This window comes from Phyllobates terribilis, unplaced genomic scaffold (genome assembly GCF_046119375.1).
Source record: "Phyllobates terribilis strain yellow unplaced genomic scaffold, ASM4611937v1 Scaffold_13__5_contigs__length_258822181, whole genome shotgun sequence".
NCBI lineage: Eukaryota > Metazoa > Chordata > Amphibia > Anura > Dendrobatidae > Phyllobates > Phyllobates terribilis.
Genome location: NW_027362773.1, coordinates 96,086,486 through 96,099,640, shown reverse-complemented (window position 1 = coordinate 96,099,640; position 13,155 = coordinate 96,086,486). Strand labels below are relative to the sequence as shown.

At 43.7% G+C, this 13,155-nt stretch overlaps 1 protein-coding gene across 2 annotated transcripts in view; it reads left to right on the top strand.

Annotated features, from left to right (window-relative positions):
• The window catches only part of NELL1 (neural EGFL like 1), a 932,419-nt gene that overhangs the window by 236,682 nt on the left and 682,582 nt on the right, over nucleotides 1–13,155 (top strand). For both annotated transcript variants that reach the window (XM_073658224.1, XM_073658225.1), the window contains exon 5: nucleotides 7,142–7,238. In XM_073658224.1, coding sequence (XP_073514325.1) covers nucleotides 7,142–7,238 — 97 coding nt within the window. The remainder of the gene's footprint in view (nucleotides 1–7,141; nucleotides 7,239–13,155) is intronic.

Genomic DNA, 13,155 nt, shown 5'->3' with positions numbered 1-13,155 from the left:
TGCCATATTGTTCTACCCAAAGCCATACATTCGGGTTAAGGGTTAGTTTAAGATTTTTCATTTCTCGTCTATTTATTTATATATAAACAGAGTTATTAAATAATAATACAAAAAAATACACAAGACAAAAGTATATGCAAAAATAAATGTTTATATGTAAAAAAATATATATATATTTTCCTAATACATTACTTATTAACATTCTACTAGGCAAAATTTTTAAGCCTGGTCCTTGGACAATTCCAGGTCAGATGATAAGTCCTTGTTTTCCAAACTGGACACCCCCTTTAAATATGGTTTGTTATGTGGTACATCTTGCCTTCTGCTCTTCTCCTTCATCTCCTGACCTGCCGTCTGTAGAAATATTGAATGGTGTCGAGGGTTAATTTAACTTAGTAATCTTTGCAGCCTCTCTCCTGCCCTGAAGAACACCGAGACCTTTTAACTAAGCAGAATAAATCCAAATTCAATATTTCTCTGTTTCACTCGGCTTTGATGTTTGTGTTTATAGATTGAGAAGGTAGAATTTCCCAGAAACTATCGACTGATATGTGTGAAAATGATGACATGGCGGGATCTTCAGTTTTCCTTTGATGCATTTTATGAATAATGGTGATTTTTGTTCAAATTTTGAAATATTAATAAAATTATAATCTTAGATTTTCCCTCCTTGTGCACTTTTTGTTTTTCTTAGATTTGGCAGCATTCATTCTGTAACCGAAACCGGCGAGGTTACTTCTACTGTATCTGACTATTTTTGTAAAAATACATTGAGAATTCTCAGTACACCCCACACATCGTCTCTTTACACACATTCCCCATACATAAAATAGCAGCCCACACCCCAGTCTATCCTGCGACAAATAACAGTGACCTCGGTATCACCAGAGTAGTAACATCACAGTAATCCCAAAACTAATAATCGCTATATTGCCCTCCAAAAATAGTGACTGTCCCAGTGCCCCCAAGGCTGGTGACGGTCCCAGTGCCCCCAAGGCTGGTGACGGTCCCAGTGCCCCCAAGGCTGGTGATGGCTACAGTGCCCCCAAGGCTGGTGATGGCTACAGTGCCCCCACAGCCTGCATGTATGATTTATACTACAAATATCCTTGTGACTGTTAACACTCGCTATACTACTCTTATTTGTTCAGCGGCTGCATAGAGCATACTCTGCTGCTGTGCATTGCGGGGGTTATTATTATTATTTATTATTATACTGCCATTTATTCCATGGCGCTTTACATTTGAAAAGGAGTATACATACAAGAACAAGTACAATAATCTTAGACAATAGAAGTCGCTGACTGGTACAGGAGGAGCGAGGACCCTGCCCGCGAGGGCTCACAATCTACAAGGGATGGGTGAGGATACAGTAGGTGAGGGTACAGCAGGTCGTGCAGCGGTATGGTGGAGCGGTGGTTACTGCAGGTTGTAGGCTTGTCGGAAGAGGTAGGTCTTCAGGTTCCTTTTTGAAGGCTTCTATGGTAGGCGAGAGTCTGATGTGTTGGGTTAGAGAGTTCCAGAGTAGGGGGGATGCACGGGAGAAATCTTGTATGCGATTGTGGGAAGAGGAGATAAGAGGGGAGTAGAGGAGGAGATCTTGTGAGGATCGGAGGTTGCATGCAGGTAAGTACTGGGAGACTAGGTCACAGGTGTATGGAGGAGACAAGTTATGGATAGCTTTGGATGCCATGGTTAGGGTTTTGAACTCCAGTCTCTGGGTAATGGGGAGCCAGTGAAGGGATTGACAGAGGGGAAAGGCCGGGGAATAGTGGGGGGACGGGTGGATTAGTCGGGCAGCAGAGTTTTGGAGAGATTGGAGGGGTGCGAGAGAGTTAGAGAGGAGGCCACAGAGCAGGAGGTTGCAGTATTTGAGGCAGGAGATGATGAGGGCTTGCACTAGTGTTTTTGCAGATTCTTGAGTAAGGAATGTGCGGATCCAGGAGATATTTTGGAGTGGAGTCGGCAGGAAGAGGAAAGGGATTAGATATGTGGTTTGGAGGAGAGCTCGGAGTCCAAGGATACCCCGAGGCAGCGCGCTTGTGGGACTGGGGAGAGTGAGCAGCCATTACTTTAATTGATAGGTCTGTTGGGGGGTTGAGTGAGATAGGGGAAGGAAGAAGAATTATGTTTTGTCCATGTTCAGTTTTGTAAATCTAGCAGAGAAGAAGGATGAAGTAGCGAACAGGCAGTGTGTGATTCTGGTTAGTAAGGAGATGATATCGGGTCGAGAGAGGTAGATCTGTGTGTCATCAGCATAGAGGTGATACTTGTAGCCATGAGACTCTATGAGCTGTCCCAGGCCGAAGGTGTAAATGGCGAAGAGCAGGGGTCCTAGGACTGAACCTTGTGGGACACCGACAGATAGGAGGCGAGATGAGGAGGTGGTATGTGAGTGGGAGACGCTGTTAGTAGGTTATGGTGACTTTAGTCAGGGCAGTTTCAGTGGAATGATGCGATGAGAAGCCAGATTGTAAGCTGTCGAAGAGGAAGCAAGAGGAGTGGTGGGAGGACAGTTCAGAATGGACGTGTTGTTCCAGTACTTTTTAGGCATAATGGAGAAGTGATACAGGCCAATAGCAGGACAGAGCGGATGGGTCGAAGGAGGGCTTTTTGAGGATGGGTGTGATTGAAGCATGAGGGGAAGACACCAGTTGTTAGTGATAGATTGAAGAGTTGGGTTAGGTTTGGGGTAAAGACTGTGGTGAGGTTTGGGATGAGGTGGAACGGGATCCGGTCGAGTGCACAGGTGGTGAGATGTGAACTTGAAAGTAGAGCAGAAAGTTGATCTTCCGTGATGGAGGAGAAGCTGATTTTGGAGGAGGAGGGCTGAGTAGTTATGAGGAGGGGCTGTGGGGTTGTAGGCCAAAGCTTACTCTGATGTTATCAATCTTCTGCTTGAAGAATGAGGCAAAGTCTTCTGCTGAGATGAGAGGAGAGGGAGGAGGCGCTGGGGGACAGAGGAGAGAATTGAAAGTGTTGAATAGCTGTTTAGAGTTGTGAGACAGGGGGGATATGAAAGATGAGAAGTAGGTTTGTTTTGCTGCAGTGAGTGTGTACTTCAAAGTAGTGAGGGAATGTTTGAATGCGATGAAGTGCTCTTTGGAGTGGGATCTTTTCCATCTCCGCTCAGCAACTTTGGAAGCCCGCCCCGTTCTTTGGTCAGGCTGGTCTGCCATGGTTGCCTGTTGATTTTGCGAGCTTTGGTATGTGAGAGAGGGGTGGCTGATTCGAGAGCTGCAGCTGTTGTGGTGTTATATAAAGCGGCAGCAGCATCTGCATTGTGTAAGGAACTGATGTCTGTAAGAGGGAAAAGGGATTCAGAGAGTGCGTGTAGATCAAGGTTGTTATTGGGGTTGCTGTCTTTGCCCTCAGCCATAACTTAGTCTGTGGAAAAAAACTACTTCTCCAACATTACCATGCAAATATTTCCAGATCGAAATCAGAAGAATTCTGAATACAGCTCTGGATGTGACAATTAATATGTAAGTCTTCGTACAAGTAAAATCAACAATCAAGCAGTATTAGCTAACATTGCATTCCTCTTAAAAAGAAGTGAATGAGGGAATGTAGAAGTGCCCTGAAGTACAAAACTAACCAAGAATAAAACTTCTCATGACTTCTGGGATGTGAATTCTATGACTTCACTTACGGTTAAGACTTGGTGCATCACGCACAGTTCACATGCACAGAACTGTTCCCCAGACGTTTTCATCTACTGTACTGTGCTGGAGCCCAAAGACGGCAGACATGTTGCCCTCGCTGTCAGTTTTATCAGTTCTCTTTCCTGGGGATGAAGGCAGAGGCTGAATAAAATATGGGGATGATTGGAAGCTGATATGACAGGAATGAATCATATGTGTCAGGATCCTGCTCTCTTAAGCTGCCAAAGCCACATTGCATCCAGTTCAAAGTGTTTAGTAAGTGTCAGATTTACAGGAAAACATTTTTTAGCAAAGAACTGTAAAGAGCAAAAACTGTCACTATAACAACATGAACAGAGCGGTAATTACCAGCATCACTCCTTACTACACTATAACTAACTACTATAATACTGCTCCTATGTGCAAGAATATAACTACTATAATACTGCCCCTATGTACAAGAATATAAATACTATAATACTGCTCCTATGTACAAGAATATAACTACTATAATACTGCCCCTATGTACAAGAATATAACTACTATAATACTGCCCCCTATGTACAAGAATAAAGCTACTATAATACTGCCCCCTATGTACAAGAATATAACTACTATAATACTGCCCCCTATGTACAAGAATATAAGTACTATAATACTGCCTCCTATGTACAAGAATATAACTACTATAATACTACCCCCTATGTACAAGAATATAACTGCTATAATACTGCTCCTATGTACAAGAATATAACTACTATAATACTACCCCCTATGTACAAGAATATAACTACTGTAATACTGCCCCCTATGTACAAGAATATAACTGCTATAATACTGCCGCTATGTATAGGAATATAGCTACTATAATACTGCCCCTATGTACAAGAATATAACTATTATAATACTGCCCCTATGTACAAGAATATAACTACTATAATACTGCTCCTATGTACAAGAATATAACTGCTATAATACTGCCCCTATGTACAAGAATATAACTACTATAATACTGCTCCTATGTACAAGAATATAACTACTATAATACTGCCACCTATGTACAAGAATATAACTACTATAATACTGCTCCTATGTACAAGAATATAACTACTATAATACTGCCGCTATGTACAAGAATATAGCTACTATAATACTGCCCCCATGTACAAGAATATAACTACTATAATACTGCCCCCTATGTACAAGAATATAACTACTATAATACTGCCCCCTATGTACAAGAATATAACTACTATAATACTGCCCCCTATGTACAAGAATATAACTACTATAATACTGCCCCTATGTACAAGAATATAACTATTATAATACTGCCCCTATGTACAAGAATATAACTACTATAATACTGCTCCTATGTACAAGAATATAACTGCTATAATACTGCCGCTATGTACAAGAATATAACTACTATAATACTGTTCCTATGTACAAGAATATAACTACTATAATACTGCCCCTATGTACAAGAATATAACTACTATAATACTGCTCCTATGTACAAGAATATAGCTACTATAATACTGCCCCTATGTAAAAGAATATAACTATTATAATACTGCCCCTATGTACAAGAATATAACTACTATAATACTGCCCCTATGTACAAGAATATAACTACTATAATACTGCTCCTATGTACAAGAATATAACTGCTATAATACTGCCCCTATGTACAAGAATATAACTACTATAATACTGTTCCTATGTACAAGAATATAACTACTATAATACTGCCCCTATGTACAAGAATATAACTACTATAATACTGCTCCTATGTACAAGAATATAGCTACTATAATACTGCCCCTATGTAAAAGAATATAACTATTATAATACTGCCCCTATGTACAAGAATATAACTACTATAATACTGCCGCTATGTACAAGAATATAACTACTATAATACTGCCGCTATGTACAAGAATATAGCTACTATAATACTGCCCCCATGTACAAGAATATAACTGCTATAATACTGCCCCTATGTACAAGAATATAACTACTATAATACTGCTCCTATATGCAAGAATATAACTACTATAATACTGCCCCCTATGTACAAAAATATAACTACTATAATACTGCCCCCATGTACAAGAATATAACTACTATAATACTGCCCCCATGTACAAGAATATAACTACTATAATACTGCCCCTATGTTCAAGAATATAACTACTATAATACTGCTCCTATATGCAAGAATATAACTACTATAATACTGCCCCCTATGTACAAGAATATAACTACTATAATACTGCTCCCTATGTACAAGAATATAGCTACTATAATACTACCCCTATGTACAAGAATATAACTACTATAATACTGCCCCTATGTAGAAGAATAGAACTACTATAATACTGCCCCTATGTAGAAGAATAGAACTACTATAATACTGCCCCCATGTACAAGAATATAACTACTATAATACTGCCCCTATGTACAAGAATATAACTACTATAATACTGCCCCTATGTAGAAGAATAGAACTACTATAATACTGCCCCTATGTACAAGAATATAACTACTATAATACTGCCTTTATGTACAAGAATATAAATACTATAATACTGCTCCTATGTACAAGAATATAACTACTATAATACTGCTCCCTATGTACAAGAATATAACTACTATAATACTGCCCCTATGTAGAAGAATAGAACTACTATAATACTGCCCCTATGTAGAAGAATATAACTACTATAATACTGCTCCTATGTACAAGAATATAACTACTATAATACTGCCCCTATGTACAAGAATATAACTACTATAATACTGCCCCTATGTAGAAGAATATAACTACTATAATACTGCCTTTATGTACAAGAATATAACTACTATAATACTGCTCCTATGTACAAGAATATAACTACTATAATACTGCTCCTATGTACAAGAATATAACTACTATAATACTGCCTTTATGTACAAGAATATAACTACTATAATACTGCCCCCCTATGTATAAGAATATAACTACTATAATACTGCCCCCTATGTTGAAGAATGTCCCATCTGACTGCAGTAGTTCTTTAATGGTCTGGTTATGTATGATGTTCTGGAGATGTTATTCTGGTGCATCACTTGAACATCGCTGGTTGTAGATCCTGTTGTGATTATTAAGCGTCTTTTTTCTGTCCTCTTGTAATGCTGGAATTTAATTACTGTGTCTCTGTGAATGTGTGAAGTTGTCAGGTTTTCCACCATTAAAAGGAATCTAAAGATTTGGCAGATATCTCAATGTTTTATTGTTTTCATCACAAAGAACAACCCGGTTACAGCAGATTAATGACATCCGCGTGTGGGTCTATGAGAAGTTCGCACTCGCCGTCACATTCTACCGGCCATGTTGATGTCTAGTGGACTCTAACATATGTTGTTTGCTTGCAATACTTTTGGATTTTTTTTTTGCCCTTTAGGAATATTTCACAATTTCTTTTCTTTTCTTTTTCATTTCTGTTTCCTAGGATTTATGAGCGAGTGATTGATCCTCCAGAGAGTAACCTGTCACCTGGAAGCAGCTTGTGGCTTGGACAGCGAAATAGGAAACATGGGTTTTTCAAGGTAAGACCATAGTACTGGAATTTCTGCTGCAATTTTAGTAAAATGTCAACCAATACATAGAGCTTTTTTTAAACTTGGCCCTATGATTGCTGACACAGATGCAGTATACGGTGCTGATAACACTGAATGTTGAATTTATTACTAAGGATTTACAATCCCGCAATCTGCAACACTCCCCGGTATTTGTAGGATCTACCACTTCTGGATGAGGAGGATCTGTTGACACTTTTTGCACAGAATGTAGATCGATGGTTTCTCCATTTCTGATGATGATAATCATGATTGATGGTGATTATGTTTGGATGAGGATCATGATTGGTCATCGTGATTGAATGATGATGATTGATTATGAAGCTTTGAGCAATTTTAGTAATGGTCTGTCCAGTTCTTGTTTCTGGTTGTCAGGTTCTTCAATGAAAGGTTCATGAAATCATGATGGTCTTCATCCATCTTTTTGATATCACCCTCTTCTCCTTCAGTTATTTGGATCTTTAAGTGGCCACTGACTTTTGAACAAACTTTTCATAAATTAATAATTCAAGCTAATTTTTTTTTTAGCAGCATTCCTATCGATCTCGAGTCATGGTGACTTGAAACCTAGATAGGTGAGATGACTAGCCCAGGGGGATGGGGATGACTCGGTACCCGGGCCTTTAGGGATGTCACGGTACCCGGGCCTTTAGGGATGTCACGGTGGTCGGCTCCCGGGCCCGTACCCTGGGCCGCTCCTTTAAAAGAGTTAATAGGTATTTGTGAAATTTGTTAAAGTTATAAGAGTTCGTGACGCCACCTGTGGCTTCTGGTGAAGGGTCACCAGCGCTGCGCAGTCCACTGAGGCTGGTGATAAGGCAGCTGGATGGTATAGCTCCCCACAGGTGGAGCTAGGCCTCAGGGCAGTGTAAGTACGGGGAAAGCAGGACGAAGAGACCCCGCCGGGTCAGAGCAAGAACAGGGACAGACACGATAGTCACTTCAGTACCTTTTACTGATGGAAATCCAGGCACTCCCCAGAGCACTGTAGGGTAAAGGGTGTATGTCCGGATCCTCCCCAATGAGCGGGTTTTGGGCCTCCTGTTTCTTGACTCTGCGTAGTAAGTTTCTGACCTGCCTGGAGCTAGGCCTAACTTTGTCTCTGTCCTGCGCTGGCTGACCTTGTGGTAGGGCCTTCTGTTGGATTACACGCTCCCGACTTACGGGGCCTATGTGTCTCCTGGCTCTGTTACATATCAGCACTTTAGCGATCCTGGGACTTGTAGTTCTCCAGGGATTCCGGTTTATCCTACTGGGTCATGGAGATCCCGGTAAGCTTCGGACCCGGTGTCCGGTAGCTGCTTCTTCGGGGTGAGCTAGTTAAGCTCCTCTGCCCCCTATGAACTAACTCTCTCCACTCGCCTTCAGCCTACTCGGGCCCTCTCTAGGCTACTCACACTAACGGCAGCTTGCCGCGCTTCACCGATCTTATGGCGCCGGCACGCCTAAAGCTCACCTCTCTGAGCTACAACTCAACTGGGCTCAACTCTGTATTCAGGCTTGCACTAACTGAACTCTCCAGAGGAATTGCTGAATCACTGAGCTCCACTGCAGACTGACCTGTTTCTGTGTCTCACTCTGCAGGAACTGAACTGCCTGGCTCCACCTTCCCTATTTATCTATCCCTTACGGGCTCCCTCTGGTGGTCTGAGGTGGAAGGTGGAGATGTGTGAATGGTTATGGGGGCCTCTTGTGGAGGAATCCATCAATACACCCTTCTAGGAGTTGTGATACCAAGCACAGCTGGGCTTCACATTCCCCCCTAGTTAAACTCAGCACTCCCGGGATGAAGTACATTTTATAAAAAACAGTAACAATAGGAAATATAAGCAATACTAAAACAATCTTCCCTTTATGAGAGGCACCAATCTTAAATGTTGCATAACAAAACAATTACAGAGTGTCCTCAGAATCCAAGTCTCTTGTGGTGAGGTTCCCAAGAAGGATGTCCATCTCACAAGGTAGAGTACTTTGGTGGTTTTGAGGGACCTGTCCTAAACCCTCTACGTAGGCCCTGGCTGCAGGGCATGAAGATCCCGAGTTGGACCTCCAAGAGAGCCACTCCAGACAGGTTTTCCTTCTGAGGTCACCTAAAGGGCACTCCAGGGAGCGCAATTATATACAATAAAAGTTTTTGGGCTGCACACAGTCCTCAGCCACGAAGTTCATTATGTAGGCATAAAGAATTAATAGGACCAAGCACAAATTGATTAGCATGCATGAAAATAAACAATTATGCAGTACATTGCAATTTAATATACAATACCCCAGGGGTAACTATCTACACTTTCAGCAATTTTGATCATCTACTGTGTGTACCTAGCAGGAGGTTTACCTCTTGTGCTGCGTACTGATCTGCGTAGTGCTGTGGTTGGTGGAGTGTCAGTGTCTGTATCCTCAGTTACTCTATCAGTTCTACGTGTAAGCATGTTGTAAAACTGCCTTAACCTCTCTCTTGGACTGGCAAGTCTACCATTGGCTGGGCCTTCTTGCTCTGCTCCTGCCGGGGATCCTTCATTCGGGGATTCTTCTTGAGCTGGCTCTTCTGCAGCACTTACAGGTACAACTTGCTGTAGAGGGTTTTCTGGCTGTTCATAGAATTGGAGTACTGGAATGATTACTGCATCTCCTATCTGAGGCCAATCAGCTGGGAAGTCTCCTAGGTCAGTGTGTATCACCGCTTCTTCAGGTTCTTCCTGGATTGTGAGAGGCACTTTTTCTTGGGGTTTCAGTAAATCTGGACACAATTTTAGGTGGTCCCTGGACACTGTTGTAGATGTTTTTCCTCCATCTCGACTGATTATACAAGTCTTTTTGTTGTCAAACCTTCACGGTAACACAGTGTAGGGGTCTTTTTCCCACTGGTCATCAAGTTTGTGGTTGCGTCTTTTCCTTTTTAGTACTGTTTCACCAGGTGTGAAAGGTTCTGCTGGTGCGTTTTTGTTGTAGTGCATTTCCTGCTTTTCTCTCACCCGAGTAAGACTGTCCTTGACACAAGCTTGTACCCTTCTGTACTGCTCTTGTCTGGTCTTGTCCCAGTCCTCAGTGGTCATATCCGCTTCAGGTTCAACAACACCAAGTTCCAAATCCATGGGCAGCTTTCCTGGCCTTGCCCGCATGAGATATGCCAGAGTGCAGTTGGTGGAACTGACTGGTATATGATTGTACAGATCCACTAGGTCAGGTAGTAGGTCTGGTCACTGGTTTCTCTCCTCAAGTGGTATGGTCTTTAGCAGGTCGATGATGATGTTGTTCATCTTTTCGCAGAGACCGTTTGTTTGTTGGTGGTAAGGTGTAGTTCTTATCTTTTTACACCCGTAGAGGTGGCAGAACTCCTTGAACAACTCAGCCTCAAAGGCCGGGCCCTGGTCCGTCAGAACCTGCTCAGGGTAACCATGGGGTCTGCAGAAATACGCTTGGAACGTTTTTGCTGCTGTCTCTGCCGTCAGGTCTTTGACGGGGGCGACCACCAGAAAACGTGAGTAGTGATCTACCATGGTCAGAGCATAGGAGTACCCTGACCTGCTGGGGGAGAGCTTGACATGGTCCAGGGCCACGATCTCCAGGGGCCGAGTCATCTTGATGGGCTGCAGGGGTGCCTTCTGGCTGCTGAAGTCTTTCCTTCTTAGGCCGCAGGGTCCACAGTCCCGGCACCACCTTTCAATGGAGCTGCGCATTCCTACCCAGTAGAATCGACACTTCAGCAGGGTCTCTAGCTTTTTCCAGCCAAAGTGCCCCGCCTGATCGTGGTAAGCTTCCAATACCATCTGGATGTCTGTCTTAGGGACTACTATCTGCCATACCATCTCATGAGTTTTTGGATTGACGTACCTCCGGCACAGCTTCTCACGGTAAATAAACAGCCGGCTTCTCTCGTTCCACAGCTGCTTTGCTTGCAGAGACGCATCTTTCTCCAGGGAGGCACCTTCTTTGGTTATCAGCTGTTTGATGCGGCTGACAACCGGGTCGCTGTCCTGGGTCTCTTTCCAGCTGTGGTGAGGCAGGGGGTTTAACGTCTTTCCACGCTGCTTCCTGGAAGCTCGTTGCTCGTGGATCATCCCACTCCGGTGAAAGGCAGGTAGCTCTATCTCTTCCAGGTCATCCACTTCTTCTGTGTCTGACTGGTGAGGCATTCTAGACAGGGCATCGGCGTTGACGTTCTTGCAGCCCGCCCGGTATTTCATTGTAAATTGGTAATTTGACAGCCGAGCCATCCATCGTTGTTCCAGTGCCCCCAACTTAGCTGTTTCAAGATGGGTCAAGGGGTTGTTATCAGTAAAGGCAGTGAACTTGCTGGAGGCCAGATAGTGCTTGAACCGTTCAGTGGTGGCCCAGACCAAGGCCAGGAACTCCAACTTGAAGCTGCTATAGTTCTCTGGGTTCCTCTCAGTCGGACGGAGCTTCCTGCTTGTGTATGCGATGACTTTCTCTTGCCCATTCTGCTTCTGACTTAAGACAACGCCCAGTCCTTCGTTGTTGGCATCCGTATACAGCAGGAACGGTTGGCTGTAGTCAGGGTAGGCTAGGATCTCATCACCTGTCAGGATCTCCTTCATCTCCTGAAACGACTCTGCTTGCTCCTTACCCCAGTGGAATGGAGGGTTTTTGCCTTTGGGGGACTGCCCTACCAGGAGGTCTTGCAGAGGAGCTGCTTTCTTTGTGTAGTCCTTTACGAACCTCCGGTAGTATCCTACTAGTCCCAAGAACTGACGCACCTCCTTGAGGTTCTTCGGCTCCGGCCAATTCTGGATGGCTGTGACTTTCTCCGGGTCTGGTGCTACCCCTTCCGGACTGACAATGTGTCCCAGGTACTGTACCTTCTTCTTGAGCAGATTGCACTTTGAGGGTTTCAACTTCATCCCGTACCGGGACAGTGACTCAAATACCTCTGCCAGGTGTTTCAAGTGGTCCTCGTACGTTCTGGAGTACACAATTACATCATCTAGGTAAAGTAACACAGTCTCGAAGTTGCGGTGTCCCAGGCAGCACTCCATCAATCTCTGGAACTTTCCGGGGGCATTGCAGAGTCCAAACGGCATGGTGTTGAACTCGCAGAGTCCCATTGGGGTGGTGAAGGCCGTCTTCTCCCGATCCTCCTCAGCCACAGCTACTTGCCAGTACCCACTAGTGAGGTCAAGGGTGGAAAAGTAATTTGCAGACTTCAAGGCAGCTAGGGACTCCTCTATGCGTGGTAAAGGGTATGCATCTTTATGTGTAATATGATTTACTTGACGGTAATCTGCACACATTCTCATGCTCCCGTCTTTTTTCCTAACCAGCACTAGGGGAGCCGCCCAGGGACTACAACTATCCCTTATCACTCCCGCCTTCCTCATGTCATGCAGCATTTCTTTTGCCTTCTGGTAGTGAGCTGGGGGTATAGGCCTATAACTTTCTTTGATTGGGGAATGGTTGCCTGTGGGGATATGATGTTGAACCCCCTTAACCCTCCCGAAGTCAAGTGGATGTTTACTGAACACCTGCGAGTATTCCCGAACCACCCGGTGTACACCCTGTTTTTGATGGGCAGGAGTGGTGTCTGTCCCAACATGGAGCTGTTGACACCAATCCTCCACCTGGGTTGCAGGGTCATTATCCTCTACTTCATCTGGTGAGGTTAAGGACTCCGCCTCATGGATGCAGTTATTATTGACAGCATGTAATTTGGCAACAGTGGCATAACGTGGCAGTTTGACCTCATCTTCCCCTAAATTGAGAAGACGGACGGGCACCCTCCCATTACGTACATCTACCACTCCCCTGGCGGTTAAGAGCGTGGGTCTATGCTCGGAGCAAAGGGGTTCTACTACCGCTTGGTAGCTCTGTCCTCTAAGACCTATGGCAGCTCTACACCAGATGATCATTTCACTCATTGGGGGGATGACCA